A 26,090-nucleotide genomic window follows, 5' to 3' on the forward strand; every position below is an offset into this window, starting at 1 on the left:
ACACACACAAACACTGACAGGAGCAGAAGAAAAAGTGGGCAAAAGAGCCTCAAGTGAAAGCATATAAAAACATGTTACTAAACTTTCGACAGACGTGGCAAATCAGCTCCATAAAGCTGTAATTGGGACTGGCTGAGTTCTTGAAAGGCTTTTTATAGCTGGAGAGGAATAATATACTTGTCCATATAAAGAAGGGGGGAAATCTGATAAACGGCCCTTAAAGTTGAAGAATTTAGAGAAGAGCACAAAGGTCTAGCACTTTAAAGACTGTGAGGGAACTCGGCTCAGACTTGGGAGTATGAATTACGACAGAGCGACACTCATGTCGAAAGGTGGATAAAGAATTACTTTGACTATGTCAAGAGTATGGAGTATGAGTATGGTCATCCAAATCTAAAATCCTGGTTAACAAGCAGGAAGAGTTTAGAGACAGGGTGTCATGTAACAGCTCAGAAACACAATTATCCACAGAGCCAGAAGATGAGAGGATGAATTAAGGAAATCTGTAAAGTGCGATTGTACTGAAAAGAACATCTTAGGCCACAAAAAGAAAACAGCAAACAGGTTTGGACTTGTCTTGAGCCCAAATGTCATAACATTTTGCAGGGTGCATCAATGTTAAAATTGTATCCAATAGAATAAACCAACATTAAATATAATGTTAAGATCAATAACCAATACATGGCAGATATTAAAATACTATAATAATCTGTATAAATAAATCAAACCTAAAACATTATAAACAATTAAATGCTACAGATTACAAAAAAATGAAAATTCATTTTGAGAATCTTTGAGACTCTCTTAACTGTGTTTTCAAAGATTGATTTTAAGTGAATGTTAGGTGATGCAAACATAAAAAACTAAAATAAAAAAATGTAATAAAAATATAAATGGTAAATCCGCATGCACTAAATATCCAACATAGACAAAACCAATATTTTAAAGAACATTTATAATATAAGCAATAAGCAATATTTGATGCATCCCTATTATAATACATATGATTCTCACAAAATATAAGCCATACACATAAAAGCATGATTTGGAAAAAGCTGTGGATCTGACAATAGGTGGCGCTATAAAACATGACAAATAGGAAGATTTTGTTTCTGCGCAGGTGTAATGGAGAACGATGGAGGCTTATAAAGTTAGAAAGAATATATAAACACCACAGTCAGTCAATCTCAACAATCCGTCTTCTAGCTCATCGGAAGACCGCGGGGCCCTGGAGTGGGAGAGATACTAGAAAAAAATTCTGAGGAGACGACTAGAGGAGATATCACACGCAGCATCCATGCAACATTCTATCACTGTTTACCAAAAATAATTACTCACTTCAGCGATGGAGGACTGGTTGACTGCCTAACCTCAACCCACAACTCACACTTTCTAATTCTCTCTCCTCCTGCACTAAGGTACCAGCAGTCTGTGCTGATGGCAATTATGATCAGTTTATTCACGGGTGTGCTCGTGAGTCTACTGCCCATGGGCTCAAGCCGGTAAACAAGCCGTCACATCTCATTTACACAACAGCGCATTTAATTGCCTCGCAAAACCAATACCAAGTGGTGGGCCATGAGGCGAGAGGAAGATGCCAGGGAGGGGGGATGGAGGTTAAGGCTGGGGTTATGGAGGCTCAGAGGGGTCCGAGACAGGGGGCAAACAGGAAGAGAAAGGATGGAGGAAGGGTGTACCCAAACAAATACGGGAGTGACGGGGGTTGTCAGATATGATGAGGGAATTATAAAAACTGTACCACAAGAAAAAGTCTCAAGGAACCACTTAGCAACCTGTGTCCTTAAGGAAAACACTTGTTCTTATGTATTTTTGGATAAAATGATATATATATTATAGTTGAATACAACTATAAAATGCATAAACAAATATTTTATAATTATAAAAAAAATATATAAATTTTAAAAAATAATTAATACATAATTATGATATTACACACAAAGCCATTATTGCTACATAACACCTTTAGACTCCTCAGCATCACCCTCTCAGAGTTTTTTGCAATAATGTCCAAATGTACATGATCACTTTTCATCTCCACCAGATCACCATGACTTTCACATGCACTTGGCAACAGTGCTAAACTGCAAAATGCAAACTCTCCCAACTATATTTATCCTTCCCCTATCATGGTATAGCATAGTGTGTTTATCAACACATAAACGGGAGAACAAAATACCTCCACTGTTCCACCAGAAAAATGCCCTTCTCTTTATCCTGACAGGAGGTCACAAGAGGTCACATTTCTCAGGTGGAAGTGATAAGGGAAGCTAGGTGGGGTTAGCATAAGCCCACATAGCGGGCTTTTAAACAGTCACACCGCCACCTTCAAAAAGCCTGGAAGATATTAGCCCGCATGTGGAGAGTGAAGGGTCACTATTGAGTTGGATGCAAAGCTAAAGAGGTCTGTCATTTTAATAACGGGCCCGCTGAAAGGCTACAGGCGCTGTTACCAGGTGGCTCTGTGATGATGTCTTCCAGACTAAATAGAGGAGTCCTGGAGCACACAGCCACCTTTTCACAAGCTAATTTGTTCCAGGATGATCTAACTACCCCATCGCTGCCCGTCCCCCCAAGGTAGCCCCATTACCACCCACAGGTGTTTATCATATCGCGCTTCTTATACAGTACATGGTGGTGGTTCGGGTAGTTTAGTTTGCGACTGCTTGTTGTTGTGAGTGTGGTGTGTAATAAAAGCCAGCCACTAGGGGCTGCAGGGTTGAGCGACTCCAGAAAAGCAGAGAATTCTGAGCTGTCACTTGCTTATTTCCCCCTATTCAGAGCTCGCGTCTGGGGACCGCTTTCTCTGACAGCATTCGGACAGCATTCGGACAAATGAAAATCCACTGTTGCGCGAGTGCCCCGAGTCGGGCAAGTTCAAGTGGAAAATCCCCCCACCACTCCGTCTTTCATATCCCTCTTCCATTAGTCCCTGGCTTTCTGCGGACGTCACCTCACACACACACACATTTGTGGCTCTATCTAACGCCTCACTGCCCCAGAATAAAAATGACAACAAATTTCCAGTGGAACACAACAGAAGAGATGACTGGGCTGCGGAAATATAAAAGCCCATTATCGACCGCGTTCATTACACTTTTCACTCATGTTTCAGATCAAAAAATGGACTTTTACACTTCACTGCTTAAACCCAAACTCTGAAACGGCCACTGCGGCCCTGGGTGTTTCTCCTCTCGCTCTTTCTCTCTCTCGCGTCTTCAATCTGTCAGGCCTCTCGCATTCTGGGTCACCCTCTCTAACCCTCTCTCTCTTCAAAATATCCTCTTTGAAAAGGGAAAAAAAAAGTGCAAGCTAAGCATTTCCTCTTAATGGACAAAACAGAGAGTTTTTAAAAATAAAAGTTCAAGAAAAAGGGCTTCATCCAGTACGGATTGTCTTTGTCCCCATTGATCTGAGGTGTCTATATTCATGCCGGTTTCCAGAAATGCCAAATAATTCTTAACAAAACCTGCTCTTAAGTGGCTATTTGCATGATAAGCACTGCATTGTGTTTTACCGTGATGAAGAACAAACACAAGAGGTAAATTTTCATTAGGGTCAATGCTGTAAAAGTTCACCACTCAGAGGTGGAGGTTCCAGCTGGAGTCACTCATCTCTCCATCGGATCATCTCGGATGTGGTGCTCCAGAGCTACCGTGGCAACGCAGCCTCTCTATCAACGCTCAAGAGAAGGAAACTAATTAGCATGTCTCTAATGAGTCTTTTCATTTTTTTTTTAATTAAACGAGGTCCTCAATAACACAATGAAAAGAGGACACTTTTTCTTTTCAATTACCAACAGAGATGGGACTGAAGCCACATATGTGTGTGTGTGTGTGTGTGTGTGTGTGTGTGTGTGTGTGAAAAATGGGTCTATATAGCCATAATGATGAATTCTGTGCCCTTTTCATCACCTTATACACATAGATAAAAATACTCCTACAGTGCAATGGAGCTTTATTTTAAGATTGTGGATTTTATTATATTATAATTTAAATATGTAAATAAATAAATAAATAAACAAATAAAGGACAATATCTATCTATGATTCTCCAGCCCTTACTATCCCAAAAAGGCAAAGAGTATTGATAAAATGTTTTGGGGAAGAACCTATTGATTGAAGAATCAGACAAAAAAACTCTGTTCCTCTTCATCACTGACAAAGAAGAAGACATACAAGTTACAATCTAATTATCAGGCCCCAAGAGATTTCTTTGTTCATCACACTGCTGTTAACCTTACTGGTGGGCATTTTCTGATAGTCCATTGATTAGTTTAAATGACTTCCATACCCTGCTCTCCCTGACAATGGATTTAAACACATAAAAAAAATATAAAAGAAATAAAAAATAAAACTCTGAAATAAGACCCTGAGAGTTAAAGGAGAGGTGAAATAACAGCAATAATCAGCTGATTCAACTTTTACAAAAGGGTAAATGGTATGACGCGTCACTACAAAAAAATCTAGTTCTCCAACATGACTCATAAATCTATACACCAGACATTTTTCTTGTTCCAGAGTCAAGAGTAATGGAAATGCTCCACAGTGATACAAACAAGGGGTGGTTTGCGGTCCCTTAAACCCAACAGAAAAACTAGGAATGTACAGAGACCGTGGCAGGGAAGGTTTGACGGTTGATGCCCTGAAGCAGTGGACGAGGAAGTGATACTACAAAGCAGAATCTCAGGGCTCACCTTTATCAATATTTAGGGTGGCCTTGTGCTGATATGGGAAAGACTTCCCTAGAAGCCCAAATAAAAAGCCTCACCTGCGGCTCTACTGAGGGTCATGGGTCGAGGTCAGTGGATCAGACTACAGAGTTCATGAGAACACATCATATTATGGTTTGTATGTGAACACTGCCTTATAACATCCAGTCTGAGAATACACTTCTCTATATGCTCTGTAACTCCCTTTAGAGAGAAAACGTGATTTGCTCTTGTGCAAAACTTCACCAAAATACACTCGTCTCCATGTTATTCTGATCCCTAGATGTTTAGAGCCCCTTTCAGTGCAAGTCTTTTATTGTTTTCCCTTTCCTTCAAAAAAGTGAAATAAAATTAATACCACAAGTCTCTTAGACAAAAAAGTAACTTGTGAAAAAATGGAGTCTTAAAAAAATGTTCCATTGATTTATCTCTTTTTGACTTTTCAACAAGCCAGAGTTTTCCCTATCCAATCTTGTTTTCCCTCATCTCAAGAAATCTGCATATACAAGGTCTACACAAACTGGCACAAAACCATGTTGTATACATGCAAGACCAGTATGTGGCGCTGTAAACACTAAAAACGGAGAAGACTTGAACTATGCGCATAAATCTTGCGCGCGATATACAAACGAACATGGAACAATACATTTATCAATCTGTGTTAATGTTAGTTACCGTATTTTCCGGACTATAAGTCACACTTTTTTTCATAGTTTGGCTGGTCCTGCGACTTATAGTCAGGAGCGACTTATTTATCAAAATTAATTTGACATGAACCGAGAGAAATGAACCAAGAGAAATGAACCAATAGAAATCATTACCATCTCCAGCCGCGAGAGGGCGCTCTATGCTGCTCAGTGCTCCTGTAGTCTACGCTGAGCAGCATAAAGCACCCTCTCTTGGCTGTAGACGGTAATGTTTTCTCTTGGTGTTTGGTTCTAAAAAAATGCGACTTATAGTCCAGTGCGACTTATATATGTTTTTTTCCTCATCATGACGTATTTTTGGACTGATGCGACTTATACTCAGGTGCGACTTATAGTCCGAAAATACGGTAATAATAAGAAAATCGTTCAGTGTTTGTTCGTGTTCTTGTTTCCATTATGTGACATAGCGGTGTCTGATTAGGGGTGTTGACATCATCATTAAAAAAAAGATAAGGATTTGATTACCAGACAAATGTTGGCGTTTTCAGATTTATCCTCTCTGGAACCAAGTTAAAAAAAAATATCGGTTTCACTCTCTCAAAACGCCAGATCCATATGGACGAAATGCTTATACGCTACAAAATTTATGAGTATACAGCGAAACGCGTTTCCGTGTGGACAGGGCCTGAAGCAAACTTCAGCCCAGGGTTCAATCTAATTAATGTGGTTTGTTAATTAAACGAGTGAGCCACTAACGAGGTAACCTGCTGTTCCTTGATAATGTTAATTACCCTGAAGGGAAAACCTCTCAACACGGTCATTTAAACTGTCATCCTCCTGGATTATTGATGATTTGAAAAACTCTGGGCGGCTCTCACACACCCCTTCACTCGTTCATTCACTTGCACTCTCTACTTTTCACCTCCATGCTTGTATTGACTGCATCCACCTCTTTTCCTGCTTGTTATTAGGGGTTGCCTTGCTCATCTTACTTTCTCCTCCATCTCTATAAGGCACCCTAATCTGTACCTATGTGCCAGTCTGTGTTAGTCTCACAACAGTGTTCATATAGGAAGAAGCATGTTATATGACTGTGATAGCAAAGCTTTACTCTGGTGTAAACGTGACTGGGTCTTGTCATATTTGACAGCTGTGCTAAAGCAGGCAGTTACAACCACTGCCCCAATTCAACATGGCAGGCATGAAGACACACCGTGATAAAACATTACCAACCCGCATGCAAAATATATATATATATATATATATATATATATATATATATATATATATATATATATATATATACATAAAACATTCTAATAAACTTAGTATTTGGAATTGATAGGCCTGAACCTGGGATAGGTTATATAAAGTGAAAAAAATGGATATCAACTTTCCATTTATTCTCTAGATTCCTGTGTGTCTGTGCATATGTGAGTGTGTCGATGGGATCATATGCTACAGGAATGTGTATTCAAGTTTAACTTCCTGCCCAATGAGAAATGAAGTTTGAGTTTAAAGTAGTGCCATTGTTCAGCGCTTCACTACAAAGAGCCACATTTATGACTCTAGTCTTTAATATAGCACAAAGTGGGGATGGGAGACAACCAGATTCAGAACTTTAACAGACAAAGATCTGAGAAAATAAGACATGATGATAAATAGGGCTGGGTGATGATGGCTGAAAATAAAAGGACAGAAACTTGATTTATCTATGCATATGCTTCCATCTGTTTCTATGCTTGTGAATCCTTATATGTGTTTGTGTGAGTGTGTGGCACTCATACCTGCACGGGGCTCTGTTTGACCTCGTTGCTGCTGGGGGAGTTGAGTCCTGTGGCCTGCTGGAGGATGAACTGGCGTGCTGCCTGGAGGGCCTGTGGACACGAGAAACAGAGACAACACAGCAGTGAGCACCACACATACACAACACCTTTGCACTCTGCTCTTATTTCCTCAAAATCACAGGAGGGATTCACTTAGCGCTGCCTGGTGGGCCCCACCTGTTTGCCAGTCTGAGTGTGTGTGGGGCCCCTCCCATGCAGAACCAGACAGGGGCCTTTCTTTCTCTTCAGAATGAGGGAAAATGCAACTCTGTAACTCTACCGCACCCTTTTTTCCTTTCTCTCACACTCCCTCAGATCATCACTGCGTTGCCTGCTATGATGTCTGTCCCACATCATGTGGTGATGGTTCGCTACCCTACGAAGAAACGAAGAAATGACGGCAGTATTTTTTTTTAGACTGCACCCGCACATGATCTTTGGTCCAATTGCAAAATGTGCCGCTCAAAAAAAAAAAAAAAAACCCTGCAACAGTAAATCAGCGGGCAAACAGCTTTTTGAAGAGCACCATCAGGATGCACATTTGCTTCCTGGCTCTGAAGAGAGAGAGGAAGGTTACATAGTAAATATTGATTTATGAAAAGATGGAGGGGGTGAAAAGCCCTCTAAAAAAAAAAAAAAAAAAAAGATAAAATAAAAAGACCTGACACCGAACATAAATCCTTAGAGTCATACTCTAATGCATATGCTAACCTAAAAAAAAGTCCTAGACTGTAAACTATTCAAGTTTTAGACATTTTAAGCCAGCTGTAATAGTTCACCCAGCTGTAAACTCACTTTGAAGGCAAATCTATATGGTTTAACATTCACTGTCATTAAAGGGATAATTCACCCAGAAATGCCCAGTGTCATTATTTACTTATCCCCGTGTCAGGATATTTCACCTTAAAAGTGGCCCATACAACTCAAACAGTATATTCAAAGTCTTTTCAAGTCAGACACAGCTTTGTGTGATGAACAAAAAGAAAAAAAAAGTAAGTAGTTTTTTACTGAAAAATCATCATTGCCATTACAGGAATATATTACTTATTAAAATATGTGACCCTGGACCACAAAACCAGTTTTAAGTCACTGGGGTATATTTTTTTTGCAATAGCCAAAAAATTAATTTGGACAACTTCAAAGGTATTCTGTTTTTGGCACCCTCAGATTCCAGATATTCAAATAGTTTTATCTCGGCCAAATATTATTAGGCCAAATCCTAATAAACCAAACATCAATGGAAAGCTTATTTATTCAGCTTTCAGATTTCATTTTTGATAAATGTACACTTAAGACTGGTTTTGTGGTCCAGGGTCACATATATTAAAATAGAAAACATTGCACAAATGATTAATAATAATAATAATAATAATAATAATAATAATAATAATAATAATAATAATAATAATAATTATTATTATTATTATTATTATTATTATTGGCACTCATACCTTAAATCACTTAATTTATTATTATAATTTTTTTTTTTTTACATCTTACCGTCCCCAAATTTAATCTGTGGTATTTGGTGTCAAACCTATGCACAAATGAGATTTTAGGGCTTAAAAAGGTTGTAAAAAAGTGCCATCATAAGTCAAAGCATTCTTTAGTTTTTTTTTTTTTTTTGGAGCTTGACGATGGCTGGTCAATCTATGATATCGTTGTAAAGGGAAAAGCAGTGTGAATATTCCAGAAGACAGCAAGTCATAGGAGTTTTTGGGTGAATTATCCCATTAAAACATGGCCATTTAGCACTGATCTGATATCAGTAATAGACTGTTAGTGCTTATAGCCATTATATCAATTGCAGAAGTACTCACTGGCTAAATGTGTGGGAGGATGTATTTCAAAGCGCAGTCCAGGACCCTCTAACTAAATGGTGCCAATCCATTTAAAAGAGATACACCTCTGTCTTTTTTATTGTAGAGGGGGTGGTGGTGGTTTTAGAGAAAAAGGGGGGGCAAAAAAGGCGAGAGGCCCCCTGTACAATCGGCACATGAGAGAAAGAGAGCATGCAGCGGTCGGTGTGATGAAAACCATCTGCATCAAGAGCACTTGCTACTTTTGCTGAGGTCGCAATTGAGCGCTGTGCGCACACACACACACATGCTTGCAGGAACCCCTCCAACCCCCCTCCATCTGCGCTCATGACCTCAGCGGAGGGCTGGATAAGCTAAAGTGACCGGCAGCACCTCCCAGCTATGACTAGCTTTGAGAATACACACTCTACTGATGGCATGTGGTGTGAATTACTTCTTACAGACGTGCACACACACACACATGCACAGAGACAACTTGGACCAGATGGTTGTCTGGCAACAATGATAAACAATTGGTCAAAGCTGCTGCACTGATTACCACTTTATTAAACTCTTCTTTGATTTTCATAAATGCCACTATTATTTGGATTAAATGGTAGCCATTTAGTGCACACATTCAATCCAAAACAATTTACAATGCATTAAATTAATGCACAGCCCCTTCTGGAATGAGCAGAGGTTAAGTGCCTTGCTCAGGGGTTATATAGTAATAGATTGTGATATCAGTAATTTGGCAGTGACTGGGTCACCCCTAAATAGGACCACCCCTAAATTTGTGTTTTCAGTCCAGCCTTAACTATTAGGCTAAAACCACATTAGCTTCATCTCAAGCTCACTCTCTTGGACTATTATTATTATTTTTTTTTTATCTTAAAAGGAATAATTTACCTATAAATGTACATTTCATTATGATTTTCTCACCATCAAAATCAGCCATATATATTTATTTTTCTTATCAAAGACAAAATTGCCCTGCCAAGCAGAATGTCCAAGCAGCTCTTTTCCATATTATCAAAAACTATGGCAAAAAATAACCACCAAAGTATATGGTGGTGTTTTAAAAACAATAAAATAAATAAATAAAACATAAGTAACATGAAAGCCGTCCATAAAATGGTAATTTATCAAATGGCTTTAGAAGACTTGGAATATACTGTACTACATATAGTGTATGTGAAAGTCTATGCTTTTGTGATTGTGCTTTTTTATTTATACCAATAAAAAACACTTTTTTTGTGGAAAAAAAGCTGCTCAGACATGATCTAAAATCTCATTTTGTGCTGCTCAATTTTTTTTATATTTATATATATATATATATATATATATATATATATATATATATATATATATATATATATATATATATATAAATAAATACATAGAACAATAAAGAAAATAAGGAAAGTCACAGATTTGAAATATTATGTAGTTGTATGTAACATTTTTATTATTTTATATGAATTAGTTTCCCTTTTATTTTTAATTCATTTATTTAGCTCCTTCTTTTGGTTGTATGGAAATAAGCTGCTCAGTTTTCCTGCTTAAGATCTCATTTTGTGCTGCACTAAAAAAAGTAATATGAGTTTGGAATGAAATGTGGAAGAGAAAAAATTGTTTTGGGGTGAGCTAATCATTTAAGGAGAAGGCACAATATCTAGTGATGAACAAGTGGTCAGGCTGTTCTTAATCATGATGCACTGAGCTCAGCAGTGGCACCGGAGGCTGGCGGCACTAAATGGGCCCAAAATGAGAGCGTCTGGGGTCGGTGAGTCTCTCTGAGCACCAGGAGAGAGGCTCTGTTCTGTGGCTGGAGAATCTATTGAGTCTGACTTGCCAATTTTATTGCTTTCACGAACAGTGGAGGTTAAAAAAAGATTTGGAGTACAAACAGGGGGGAAAAAACGCTTTATAACTTCCATACATACATCTGAGCAGGGAGCAAAAAATACATCCAGATTTCAAACAGGGACACGAGTTGCTCTTTTCTTCTCGCTTACCTACTTTCATCTTATCTCTCTCTCCCATCTCTCTCCCAAAGCCTTGTGGCATTCGCTGGTGAGCGCTGCACCTTTAAAGAAAATATGAGGGAGGCCGTGGCTGGCCGGGTCCAACAACAGTTCCATTGTGCTGTTTAGTTAGACAGGTTTTATTGCAGTGCAGGGCGGGCGGTCGGACGAGCCAGAGAGAGAGAGAGAGAGAGAGAGAGAGAGAGGGGAAGGGGAGGGTGAAGAGGTCAGAGCCCAGCTTGGAGGCCTTAGCAGCACAGTGTGTGAGTTCTTCTGACTTGTCATCAGCCCCCCCGTAAATCAACACTCCTGACATCGCCTTTAATAACAGAGCATTTTTTAATTCAGCAGGGTCGTGGGGGTGTGGGCTGGAGGGTGTAGGGTGGTCAGAGGGTGGGTGTAGGGAGATTTGGGGGGGGGATGGGGGCTCCTTCTTCTTCCATCTTTTCCCCCTCTTTCTTTTCCTTTTTTCTCGTGGCTCTCACCCTCCCCTCTTTAAGGGGTTTCAAAAAAAAAATGGCTGACAACTGAGTTTCTTTTCTTTTTGTAGGAGAGAGGGAAGGAGGGGGCCCTCAAGGTGAGGGTCCATTATGGGAAAATACCAGGGAAGAATTCGTTTTGGCATACGCCCATAGTACGACTCGCTCTCGTTCTAAAAAAGTTGTGACAGTCACGTCCGTGCGCGCAGATGTGCCTGAGTCCAATAATAATACGGCCGATTAAATTTTTGAGCGGCTTTAGGACAGACATTCCAAAACAACACGGTTAAACACACAAACAAGGGTGATTGCGCACCTCTTTCCTAGATGTCCCAGCTTTTATTCATTACGCTCAGGTTGCTTAAGTAAACACGACTGGGAGGTGATGAATCGGAGCCCTAATCCGCCTGTGTTTGTGGGAGTGAGAATGAGGGAGAGGGCAGAACGCGGGGCGCTCACTCGCTTTTTCTCTCTCTCCTGTAAATCTAAACAGTGAAGTCGGCTCCTCGGCGGACAGGTGGGCACCATATGCTGGAATGATCCATCATCGCTGACAGAGAACCATTGTTGACGCCTGGAACGTCCCCCCGCAACCACCCCCGTAGAAAAACAGAGCCCACGGTGGGCCATCCATGGCTGTGGGAGGGTGGATGGCGGCAGAGGGGTAGGGGGGCCAGGGTGGCACAAAGGGTCAGAGGGAATCATGTTACTGGAGTTGGCGGATCCAGAGGTGGAGACAGACTGAGGCTGCCACTGTATGCTGGGAGAAGCTCAGGCGATACTGATGCCGATTAGGGTAGAAAGAGGCGGGAAGTACGAAACAAAGTGCAATCCTTTATTTGTATTTTTTTTGTATAATGTATTTTTCTTAAAACGGTAAAAATAATATAAATACTAAAAACTATTCCACGAAACTACACTCAACTAAATATATAAATAAATATAAATCAAATAGTTGCCCATTTAATCTTATTGCTGTCTAGGAGAAACAAATTACATATTAAAAAGTTCTTACTGAAATCAGAACACAGTCTAAGACATTGTCCTTTTCTAAAACTTTAGATGAGATTGCAAGATTACTGAGACTCTAACTAAAGTCTTTTTCTTAGAAATGGTTTCTTTTGTTGTCTGATTAATCTCATTGCATTTTATGTAAACTCACTGCATTTATTTGAGATCTTAATTCAAATAAATTTGTCTTTATTTTTGGCCCATCTACTGTACATCAACTTTATGAAACAGATCTTGCTGCTGGTCACACTCAACCAATCAAACCCCCAGCTCTGTGCTGATCTCCAGTCAGAGTTAGATATGATGTGCAGTTATTTATAGTTAGCAAGTGAGGACCCTTTTAGAAGAGGTCAATGAAGTAACAGTGATGGCCTCCCTCAGGGCCCCAGTGCAGCATTTTTAATTCCTTCTTAAATAAACCCCTGTCAACAAGCTCCACTTACACTCTGGCTTCTACTGCCAAATGGCATATTTACCCGCACTCAAAGCTGCTTTGAGGAATTATGTCACACATTGCGACTTGACACAACAATGTTTTTGTCCTAACCAGTTTTACAAAGCTCAGGAGACCTCATGGAGTTGACTTTCACCTAAATATAAAACATTACCTCTAATAAAAATCTTTAGGATAAATCTGACAAATTAGATCTTTTTTGATATACACTAAAGCAATAGAATGATAACTAAATTATGGGAAATTTTTATATTAAAACTCAAATTGACAAATTTGAGCACAGTATGAGACAATTCTGAGCTTTCCATGTCTCTATGGATTAGGAGAAACAACTAAATATATAAAAAAGATGATTCTTTACTTTGCTTTATTATAAGCAAAAAATAAATAATATAACTTAACAAATATGAGTGTCTCAGCACCTTGTGGCAAAATTGTTTGACTAAACGCAAATAGGTGATGTCAGATTTCTATAATATAATAATTTCTATTTCAGATGTACTCTGTAATTTGTTCAGACTGTTTAGGAAAGCAACAGGGTGTTCTCTTCATGTAAGTAATGTTACCTACCTCATACTACAACCACAAGCACAGACAGATGTGGTCAGACGCTCTACAAACAAACCTAAACATGCCACACACACACACAAAAAAAAAACTATTTTAAGGGTATGAAGACTGAATATATTTCCAATTTAGAAAATGGCAGTTCATAAATAACTTGCCAAAGCTTATTTTCCCCTTACTCAACATCAATAGTGTTAAAAGCGAGACTGGAATGGTAAAGTTTAGGGGGAAAAAAACATCCCGCGTTGCACCAGGGGAAAAAAAGAACTGAACTTAACCTTCTTTTAGCAGTACAAACAGGGGAGACTCGTTACACTTGGGTGCTTTTGTTCAGCATGCACTCTGCATGATAGCCACCTCCGAATCAGGAGCGGAGCGAAGGAAGACAAAGACACCCTTTTTTTCCCCCAACCGGTGCCATTCAACCTTAAAGGAAAAGTAAAGCTATTCCAAAAGCTGCTTCTTCTGAGGTTCAGGCTTGATCCATCTGGAATTAGGAAGTTCAGCTTTCTCCTTGTAATGTGTCTAAAATGAAGACTTGGGCTGTTTCTGTTTCTGCTTGCGTTGGATAAGAGAAACAGAAGAAGAGAGGGGTGAGATGAAAGAAAAGTTTCACAGATGTAATACAAGCCGGCATCCAAAACATCACTCATGTGAGGGATTTGGCAAAAGTAATCATACCTGCTAGTACAACCTCTTCAAACTCTGAGTAACTACATGCGCACAATGCACCCGCTTCTTTCCTTTCGCCACTTCTGACGGTAGCCGCTTTATTTCTTACGAGTGTGACAACTTGTGGGATTGCTTTGTATCTGAATGGCATATTTACGTGAAGCATGGCTTTCAGTAGCGGCAGCTTGTAATGTATCAAATGCATCACTGTCAACTGTCAGAGGAATCTGCCACCGCAGATCTGTTTGTCCACACAATTGAAAGATTTACGCACTGTTGCTTATGGAGTGTTGGCCAGGCCAATATAAACGTAATTTTCCAGAGAGACTATCTGCACCGATAATCACTAAAGGATGAATTATTGTTTGCCAGAGAACCAGACTTACTCTATTTTAATGCTGGAACGCTCTGACACAGCTGGCGACCAAATGAGCTTTGTCTACATACTGGGCCTGTTAGCAGCTGTCCCCCCCGGGCTACGGGACGAGGTGTGTGTTGTTCGACGGGATCGTAGGTCTTAACTTGGTCCCCATGACTCATTACTGTCATAGCCTGCAGAGCTGTCCAATTTCATGGTGGGTTACAAATAAACTGCACTTCTAACCATATTTCTCTCCTTTTCTTCCCCACCTCGTGCCATTTTGGCCCAAGTTCGAATTTAATTTGTCACTTCCTGTTCCATCGTGTGGTTCGCAGTCACTCGTCACATTTGTTTTTGTTCACATCCATTAGAACACGCATCTGAAAATGGCAAAATTGAGTGAATTATTTAAAGGCGAAATTATCTAAAAACATCTGCCGCTGTCCCTTTCTGCCATTTAATGTAATGTTTCCGCATTAGAAAGGCTACGGCGAAACCTTAAAATTTAAACGGCTACAGCAGACTCCCATCAGCCATTAAAATGAGGAAAGGGGGAATTCGAGCCAAGGCAATAAAAAAATAAAACTAAGGGAGGAAAAAATTTCAAAATATGCTGTAATGTTTGAAAACCCTGACCGCTTTATTTTTTTTTTCAAATCCTATTTTTCACAAAAGGGACCTTTTTGAAACTTGCTGCTTCTGCTGCTTTCCAGATGTGCGTTGCTCACCTCTAACTCCCCCAAAATGTTAAAACAAAAAGCCTGCTGGGGAAAAAAGCAAAAAAAAGCAAAAAGTAAATATGAGCTGCAACACTATAGCAGCAGCAGCGTTTCAGATGTCAGGGAGATTTTGTTTTTGAAAACTGTGAAAAAGATTGCAAGGACTGCAAGGCTGTTGAACTCATTAGGAAAAGGCGAACGGTGAAAGAGGCTCGAATGAGCTCATATGTACCTGGTGTCTCTCTTGGCAGTAACCTATCCCCATGTCCCATACTGAAAGAGCAAAAGAGGATGTGTAATCCATCTATGGTTGGGCTCTCTGGGCATCATTACCTCGTTGTTGGCACCGTGAGCTCACTTTGTAGTGCTGAGGACCACAGCATTAGTGAGAGTTCAACGTTGAGACAGCTCGGAGAGAGAGAAAGAGAGAGAGAGCTTGGAGAGTTCAGGATACGGGTCGTCTCGAAATCCTCCAGCCTCGGCAGCCGCACAGCCGGCTAATTGATGGCAATTGCACGGCAGTTTTGCTGCGGTTTTCTTAACACCGCCCTTCTGGCAGCCAAACAAAGTTCTTTTTGATAGGGTTTCAACCTCTCTCTGCTGTGCGCACTGCAAAAACTAATAAGCAAAAATGGACTTTCAAGGTCTTGTCGTATTTAAGAGCTTTTCAAGATCTCGGAGCGAGTCTGCAGGGACGATTCAGGGCAATACGAAGGTGTTGGGGTGCGATGTGAGTCACGGCATGAGTGACCTAGCTCAATGGGACACCGTCCAAAACCATCCTCCTACAAACACATGCTAAACAGACTGACCTGGTCTCCATGGTGAGGACAGCATTAACTGGCAGCAGGGCTTCCCATCCAAACCAAGACATATGGAACACATTTCTTTGTTTTTATTAATAAAGAAAAAAATTAATAATATGCACTCGGGATGTTGCCAAAAGTTCGCTAGTAAAAAAGACACACACAGTGTATTGTTTAAAAAGAGGAGCACTCAAAACTGTTCGCTTGGAGAAGAAAGTTTGGGTTTTTAGTTTGATTTTAACTTTACACCTGGTAATGGTTCAAGCAATACTGATCTTCTGAAAATGACCAAAAAGAATATACAGCATAGGGAAAGTTTCTACCCTGTGTTTGAACAGGAGTGGGGAGATTTGAAGACGTGTAAAGAGAGATAAATGTATACAGAGAGAAAACCGTGTGCTATGAGCCCACATCTCATGTCTTTAAGCACAAATACCATGGGCGAAAGAGAAGCAGCTACTGGAGTGTCCTCTCCCAAAACTCAAAATGTCCTATAAAGATGCACCAAGTAAATACGACGAAGCAAACACACTTTCTTTCAGCAAACCTTCAACAAAACTGAACCAGCTGCAGATTTCACGTCTTCTTCATCAATATTTAATTACATCACTTGCATCAATCTATATCATCAATCCACGTCACTCGGCAGAAAGCAGCTTTCATCTCCCTTCTATCTCCATCCATGGCTATTAAGGAGAAGAAAAATAGAAACCAGCATTCTGTGTTCTCTTCCCCAACGCCTTTCCCTGTTGACTTTAGTCTCTTTTTAAGATGGCAAACACAAAGAGCAAGCGGAGGCAAGCTAATTAGCAACACTTAAAAAGGGATCTGGCTTCATTGTTTGCAGTCCCTCGCCCTCACCAGTTACCAGGGCAACAACTTTGAGAGCGGCACTGTGCATATTTCTTTAGCTTTTTTCTTCATCTTCTTTTTGTTTCCCCTGGGGGTTCTCCATTTTTTGGAGCCTGGAGAGGGCCGTTGGGAGGACAGAGATGGAGAGCAGAGGGGTCTCTTAAGCCGAGCACAGAGCGGGGGCTTCTGGGATGGCGTAAGGTTAGGCCTCTGCATTACACAGCACAATACAGAGTTCTAAGTGGGCATTGAAGGCAAGGAAATTGGGCTTAGTAAGTACATAAGTGTGTGTGTGAGTGTGTGGGTCACCGCGGTTAAAGGAATAGTTCACCTGTTTCAAAACCATATGACTTTCTGTAAAACAAAAAATAAGATATTGTCAAGAATGTCCAAGCTGCTGTTAATCATAAAAAGAAAACATATTTTGACCAGGAGCTCCTGAAAAAAAGCCATATGGCTCATTTGCATATTTTAATTTGTCATGTTTGGTTTGTAAATGTGGAAGATTCCCAGTCAATAATGACTGAAATTTCAAGCTACTTCTAACATAAACCTATTATCTGCTTTTAGAAGCGCTCACTATGGCTGCATTTATTTGATAAAAAATACATATTAAATAGTAGCACACTTATATTGTGAAATATTAATTAAAATAAAAAATAACTCTTTTCTATTTTAACGTAATTAAAAATGAAATTTATTTATGTGATGGTAAAGCTGACTTTTCAGCATCATTACTCCAGTCTCCAGTGTCACATGATCCTTCAGAAATCATTATAATATGCAGATTTGGTGCGCAAGAACCATTTCTTATTATTATTAATGTTGAAACATGCTTAACATTTTTGTGGAAAGAGTCATAAACAGCATTTATTTGAAATAGAAATTGTTTGTAAAATTTCTTATTGACATTTGATCTGCAGATTCATGCAAACTAATAAACTCCAAATTAAACTGTCATTTAATTCGCTTAATTTAATGTTTTTCTTATTGAATGCTCCCTCAAGGTTTGACTACTAAAGTAGTCTTTTTGAGAAAAAAAAAAAAACCCTTGAAGGTTCTACAAAATAGCTGATTTTCTGTTTTATGTAAGAAAATAAAATTATTGGGGTTTGCAGCGATGTACTGTTTCAATTTCTGGAGGAACTTTTCCTTTAAGAAAGTTAGAAATGCCCCCAATCTTTGACAGTTTACTCTCTTTCCACCTCATGCTGATTAAAGCTGAGACAGCAAAAACACATGCCAATTAGTGTCATTAATGACTGCTGTTTCCTGACGTGGAGTCCAGTAGGAAGTGTACTCAGGCTAAAAGAAGCCCTCCCTCTGCCGCACTAAGTTTCTAAACTAAAATTCACTCCCTTGGCACCCTCCTCCACCTCCTTCTGCCCCTAATTCTCTCCATCCTTCCTCAATTCCTCTCCACTTCAACTATTACCTAAATCTATCCTTCCCACTCCTCAAGGCTCTCTCCGAATCACTAAATCCATTCTCCCGTCCTCTTTTTTTCAGTCCCTGTCCTTTTCCTTCCTTCTCTGCTCTCCTCCCTAACTCCCCAGTGGTTTGTCAATCAGCTCTGAGGGAGTTATACCTCCAAATACCTACACATTAGTATCCAGCTGAAAAACTTTCATAATCACCATGGTGACTAGAAGAAGGTCAATGCTTGATGTGCTTCAAGCATTGCCTATGAACAGCCCAGGCCATGGAAATTACAGGCATGAAATAAAAGGTGGCTTTGTGGTACCACATTAAGACAGTGGGACGTGAGTGTTTGTTGGTGCAACTCTATTATGTTTGAGCATGTTTGGCAAAAAAAAAAAAAAAATGGCTTGTGAGTCAGAGGACGAAAATATGAGAAAAATTTTAAATAAAAATTTCATGTATGAGGATCCTACGCAAACATACAAATCACATCAATTGATTTCATTTTTTTAAATATTTTTTCTAATATTTACAGAATGTATGCATTTTTAACCATCAAATCTTTGTATGCAAATCTCAGCAGAAATTACCACAAAAACAACCAAAACAATAATTAAAAATTAATTTTAATTGAAAAAAAAAAACAAAAAAAAAAAAACAATTGTATTCAAATAAATTACAAAAAAAATTAATGTACAAATATAGAAAAACAAAAAAGTACTACTTTTATTCTTTCAACCAACCCATTAACAGAAAACAAATCTTGTTGTCACAATTATTCCCATATGAGTTTGTGAGTCATTATTGTAAATGTGATCTGTGTTGGGTGACAGTGCTACTGTGGTCTGGCTGTGTGTTTGGAACTGATCTGAGCCCAGCTGTGCTGGCAGTCCTTCTGAGATGCTCTGAATAGACAGACGCACTGGATAGACACAGGAAGAGACGACTGTGTGTTGCCACAACTGCTCTTAATGTAACTTCAGCTGGCTAAAATGACTCCACACACACAGAGAGAAGCATACCAGCACACACACGAATGTTAATGCACACTAACGATGGCCCTCTTTAGCCCTCTCAAAGGTTTCCTCGGAAAAGCCATAAATTAGTTTTATTATCCTCTCATAAATATGACATTCCCACATTCTTGAATTAGGATTGGACGTGTGAAAAAATCATTAGATGAAGAATATGAAGTATTTCTGAGCACATGTGAAATGCATCACACTTTGTACAAACCTTTACTTATAGAAATGTGCATGCTAGACAGCAACATGTGCGGCAAACGAAATAACTTTTATGAGATCAAAATCATTATTTATCAGAGAAGTGACTAAATTGCCTTTTCCAAGAGCATATATTCTTCATTCTGTGAGCACTGAGGGAACACAACAAAACAAGCAAAGAAATGTCCTCTCAAATGCTTTCTTAACCGTGTAAGGAGCTCAAAGCCAGGCCAGCTTTCAATAGTACTACAGGAAACCAGCAAGCCGGAGGGTCTTTTTTGTATTGCTTCGGCATCTATTGAGGTTATCCACAGATGCTAGGCAACTGCCCTCCCTTAACACTCCCCCTAAAACCCCTCGCCCCTTGCACCTCAGTCACCACCAGCGTTTCGTGACCCAGCTTGACCTTTCTTCTTCACTGACCTCCATACAATGAGACAGGCCACAATTAAAAGTGCGGAATGCTTTTAAGCGATAACACCTTTCAATGGGCTGACAATGTTCGATTTACTGGATGTTATTAAGCTGGCTTCTGGCCTGGCCCCCATCACCTAGCATCCTTGTCTTAATGGGATATGATCCCTGTATTTAAGTCTCTCCCTCCGTTTTTGTTCATTAGACTTAAGCTGCTTGAAGGGAAGATGAGAAAGAGCGGCTCTGTTCGTGCTAGTGGCCACGAGGCCTTGAGACCGCTGACACGATGGGCTGCAATTGGTCAAATGAGCTTCATTTCACACAGAGGATGTGATACGACCATTACCATCCACCAACTGCTGAACAGAAGACCATTCCTGATGTTAATGAGACGGGAGAGAGGCCAAACACCCTGACTGTCAAACCGTCCAAATTTCTTATCTCACCATGCTTAGCTTTTCACATGCAGAAACCCAATTAGAGCATCTAGACTGCCTTACAGGTACTTATGATCTGCACATCAGGACAGCCAACTCAATATGGCCTATCTGTCCAGACCTCTAAGATCTATATGCCTTTATCTGCTCTTTCCATCTGCGCTGTGAACAGTTTAATTAAAGCTATCATTACAACCAATTTGCAGAGTCCATTATGGCCTCCTAATGGCGGACAGTGCCAGAGAAAACAAAGCACATCGCACGCACATGGACATAAGTAATTGTGAGTTGTAATAAAATAAAAAAGTGGGGTGGGTTATGAAACAAACCGTCAAGTGTTTCTAATGACAAAGACCAAGGACATGAGACATAGGAAAAACTACCTTGAGATCCTAATATAGCACCTATATATAAATATAACAATAATTTACAGGTGCGATGTGGTCTCTACATGCATCAGTTCCAAACTATAACCAGTGTTAAGCTGTCAGGGTTTGTCTGTGCCTCGAGGAGGAGACTGGCTATCAGTTTCTCTGTCTCTCTTGCTCTAGTGTGTTTCACATTTCCATTCTGCATTACTCTTTCTCAACACTCCACTAATTAGGGAAGCAGTTTCTCATCTTCGTACTCCTCCCGGGAGTTTAACCCAAAACTCAGAAGTGGTTAAAACTGATCTGAAAGAAGATCCGGAGCATCGTGTCTCCAAGCGGCCCATCATCCTGACAGGCCGCATTTAGTGTAAAACTTGGCTAGAGACTCAAAAAGAAAGGCTTTCCTACAACAGCAAACGGTATGCAATCTCTATAGAGATTAAACAAAATGTTTACAAAACTTTAAGAAAACATAAAAATACAAATGTATACATCACATTTTAATATCGAACATGACTTTATCCCACACTTTTGAATTAGGACAAAATGCAGTGATTCATGACCAAATTCGATCATACAAGTGTTTTCTCAATGAGCTCCATGACCTTTAGAAATGTATAGTCAATTATTAATGTTTCGTCTATTTTTATCGTAAACCAGGTACAGTAAAAACCATATATCCAATTGCTTACATCAACATCACTGTCATCACTCAAATTGCAGGGCGAGTTATATGAAGAAGAACTAGGAAAAACTTTACAGGAAATTGGTTCTCTTGATACTAAATGATAGGCGACATGGTGCTTCAAGAGAGCTACGCACCATTTGGGGCACATCCTAACTAAACGGTCGATTTGAAGCGAAACCACAGGTCTACAGTATCCCTAAAGAGAGCGAGAGAGAGATAAGACCTCCCTATTACAGAAAGCAAGGAGCAGTAGAGGGGTCTGTCAGGGCCGTTTTCCTCTGCCCAAGCCGCAGTAGCTGTAGATATACTGTGGAGCGGTACCATTTGAAGTGAAGAACACTCGAGGGATTGAAAAACAGAAAAACCTTGGTTGGATTCCTGGCTTTGTGCAACAAGAGGATGAAATTCAATAAGGACTCCACTTGTGTGCACTTTTGTTTTTTTTTCTCTAACTCTCCTGTCTTCCTATTATTCTACAAAGCAAAGTGTTTGCTGGTCTTGGGGTTATGAAGCAGACAAGGAACATTCCTCAGGGGGGCCCAGGCGCCCTTTCTTGACACATCTCAGCATTGCACTTTCTCCCCCCATCCCCCCTCCCCCTCCCTCCCCTGGTTCCCTCTCTCCATCCATTTCAGCCCCACTTTCCCCCATCGCTCTCGACTCTTTTCTCTTGCCCTCTCTGACTCTGCTACCTTGTATCGGTCCGTACCCACCCTCCTCTCCTGAGATGCCTGCCTCCGTTCCTCTGACTCAAACCCATCCTGGTGCTCTCTTTTGCCCCTCTGCCATCTCACCCTCCCTCTGCTCGCATTCTCCATCACTCTGCAGGGCTTCTGTTTGTTTGGTAAAGACTGTTGAGTCTTTGACGTCTGTAGATGCCTGTGATTTCTCCCAGGCTCCCGAGGGGCCCAGGGAGAGAGTGCTTTGTGCTCTGACAACGTGGGCCTGCAAAGAGGGAGCTGGGACTGTTTTTCTGCTCCAACGCTTCTTGGCAGGGTGTTTAACCAGTATTGCTGCACTGTGCTTCTTCCAGGTGAAAGATTTAGAGGAAGAAACTAGACTAGACAGTAAACAGAATCAACAGCAAACTTAGGTTAAGTGTTTTTTTGTTTTTCGTTTTATGGATTTTTTTTATAAAACTGGTATTGGAAAGCACAGTTCATGCAACAACCTTGTGTATGATGACAACAAAGAGTATGACTTAACTTAAAGCTTAATATTTATCAATATGTTGAGGTATCTCCTCAGCATTTCCATGAAAGGGGCTTCTGAAAGGCTTCCTGAAACAACCCATAATCTCTTTCAATCCTTTCCTCCATCTCTGCAGGGCTTCATAGTGACCCGCTCCATTAAAAAGAAGAAAAAAAACACTGTCTGAGATGAGGATAGCGGAGCAAGACATTAAAACTTGATAAATGACTTTTTAGGAGGCTCTGCCATGATAACACTTTATTGCTTGCTTTGCCATTTTCAGAGCCTTCATCATTAAAGTCATTTGGCTTCAAGGCCAAACTCTCCATTCATTTATAATCAAATGAGGGAAATTGATGGTGAACTAATTCATTCATCAGATTCTTATGAACAATGGCCATCTGAGATGGAATAAAAGAGGCGGATTTCTATGGCAGTGCCACCCATATCAGAGGGCACATTGCAGACAGTTACTGGCACAAAACTTATATCTCGTTTGAAGAAGAAAAAAAAGAGGAGGAGTGAAGAAAATAGAAGAATATTTGGAACATCTCAGTGGCCCAAAAAAATGAATAAATTCATTCATTCATTCCAAAAGCCAAGTCACAAAGCCCATTGATTGCATTTGGATGCTGGTTTCAAATAAAGTGACTATAGAGGCTGGAAAGTGAATAAAACATTTAAGCAATAGTAAATTTGCCATATTAAATAGTGACAGGAGATCAAATAGACCGCCTGGGGACGTTTTCAGATGAACATCGGTCTGTAGTATGACTCGAATAACACCAAAGTAAATGTATAAAACTGCTACTGGAAGATGAGCAGGTCTGTGGAGCCTCACTCCTTAAGGCTCAACGCCATGGAGAAATAAGATACACCTACAAATAAATGCTAGCACGGGCATGTACACACACATTTATAGGCAAGTTACCAAATAAAATATCCTTGAAGAACGTGGCTACAACATTGATACCATTAAACATTAAGGTCTCTGCATGGCAAATTTTGCAAGTGTACAAGAATTGAAACTTTAGAACTGTCCTAGTCAGAATTTATGACAATGATAGAACTCATGAAAAACAAAAATGCAACTTAGAGAACAACTCACAGGTGGAATAACATGCTTCTGTTTAGACATGCCAAAACTCCTGCTAAAACAAATATGAAGTCAATTTTTTAACTAACATCTCACAATGGAACTTTATTGCTCAAAAATGTGACTTATAATTATAATTGTTAAATATAAAATAGCAATTGTAATTTTGTGAGATTTTTTTATGTCACAGTTGTGAGATATAGTTGCAAATTACAAGAAATAAAGTTGCAATTATGAGAAAAAGGCACTATGACTAAGAGCCTCTTAAATAAATACAGCTAAACAGAAGTTTACAGCTAGACAAAAGCTTTTTTTTTACTAACCTAAAAAGAAAAGCCAGCAAACTATTGGCATAATTATCATATAGAGTTATAGTTACACTGTCAGCTTCTAGTAGACATATGAATTATGAAAACCATGTTGTAAAATGTTTTGGACATAACATTTACAAGAAGCTACTGCTGCCACCAAAGACCAAAAGTATGGGTACTCAAAAAAAGTGGAAAAGTAAAATAAAGAGGGACAGAGAGGAAGGAAAGAGACAGAGTGTGGCATTGAGGCCAAGGCGGCCATACATGTTTGTCATTGGAAATAGTTTAGAGCAGAAGGAACTGGGCATTTCTATCTCTAATTAAAGGCTTTGGCTCACATGACCATATACAGGTGCGCCAACACCAGACTGCAGAGCTGGGAAGAAAGGCCTTCTTGTGTGTGGTGAGGCCATGGATGCTCAGCGTGAGTCTACACACACACACACACACACACACACACACACACACACACTCACAGAGGATGCGGCCAAGTAGTGCAGACATTGACATTCATTACCTTCACTAAAATTTCAAGTGACAGAGAAAAAAAAACATGCAAAGTAATTGTTATTTGACAAGTTCTTCCCTTTTCTCTTCCTGTTCTGCTCAAGTGCTCTCTTTTCTCCAAACAACTCACTTCATTGGTTACTTGTGGTCATTTTTAAGCAACTCCAGTGGTCAGATTGCTAAGGCACTATTTTTATATACGCTTATGAAACTACAGGAATCATATGGTCTGTAGGAAGCACAAAAAAATAGTTTGATGGGCAAAATTTTTCTTTCTCATTGTCATCGATATATATATATATATATATATATATATATATATATATATATATTATGATACATAAGCCCTTAACCTTTTTTAATTAAGATTTATAACATTTATAAGATTTTTTTAATGACAATTAATAATTAATAATTTTATAAAATACAATGTAATATAACAAATTTAGTAACATATAAAATACAATATTGCACTTTATAATATTTTACTGTATATTTTATATGACTATATATATTATTATTATTATTATTATATAATAGTATATACATATAAATTAATAAACAATAAATAAATAAATATATATATATATATATATATATATTTTTTTTTTTTTTACTTTCCTTTAACAATAAAAGATATAGGTAATTATATTCCAGAGGTACCCAGTGCTTCACTTTCATTGAATTTATGTTTTCATAAATAAAATGTAAAAAAAAAAAAAAAAAACTAAATTACTGTATAAAAAGAATAGTGCTATAGAATTTTGGGTAAGGGTCAAAGATGATCCCCCACTGTGGTTTAGATAACAACACATTTGAATGGTTAAGAATGGCTTTTAGAATATCTCTACATTATAGTGGACACCAGCACCAGAGGATTATTGAAAATAACAATCAGAGAACATTAGTGTCTAAAGCATTCATATTTACACATATCAGCTGGGAGAGGTCCCACATTCTTTTAGTAATAGTTAATCAATGTTACATACTAGGACCTGTTAACAGGCGTGCAGTCCAGTCTGTGTCATTGATAACAAGGTTGAGGGGTCCTGTTACCCTCTGCATCTGTAATGCATTTAAGGAAGAGTGTGAACAGAAAAAAAATATTTCTGCCAAGAGAGTCCGGGAAGTGAGGAAATTCCAACTGACAAACTGGATATGGAAGACACTGACGCATAGGCCAAAGAGCAAAAACAGCACAAGCCTCTGCACGCTGACGTGTCACTGCATAAAACAGTCGCTTAGAGGATTATTGTGACTCAATTTAGGCTGAGACTGCTGCTAGGACTGAACCAAAAGTGTGAGGAATTCAGTGAAGTCTGCATCATCTACAGGAACTAGCGTTAGGAGTGAGTGAAATCGCCAAGTGCATTTCTGGAAAACCACATGGAAATATGAAGCCTGAGGACTAGATTTGGTTAAGAGATTAGTTCACCCAAAAAAGAAATCACTGGCTCATGTCATTCCAATCTTGTACAACTT

General features: G+C 39.3%; 1 protein-coding gene across 1 annotated transcript in view; it reads right to left on the bottom strand.

The window, feature by feature from the left end:
- LOC128022380 (forkhead box protein P4) overlaps nt 1-26,090 on the bottom strand; it is a 118,332-nt gene that overhangs the window by 51,536 nt on the left and 40,706 nt on the right. The window contains exon 3 of the mRNA XM_052609876.1: nt 7,163-7,252. Coding sequence (XP_052465836.1) covers nt 7,163-7,252 — 90 coding nt within the window. The remainder of the gene's footprint in view (nt 1-7,162; nt 7,253-26,090) is intronic.

The sequence above is a fragment of the Carassius gibelio genome, chromosome A11, assembly GCF_023724105.1.
Source record: "Carassius gibelio isolate Cgi1373 ecotype wild population from Czech Republic chromosome A11, carGib1.2-hapl.c, whole genome shotgun sequence".
NCBI classification, from domain to species: domain Eukaryota; kingdom Metazoa; phylum Chordata; class Actinopteri; order Cypriniformes; family Cyprinidae; genus Carassius; species Carassius gibelio.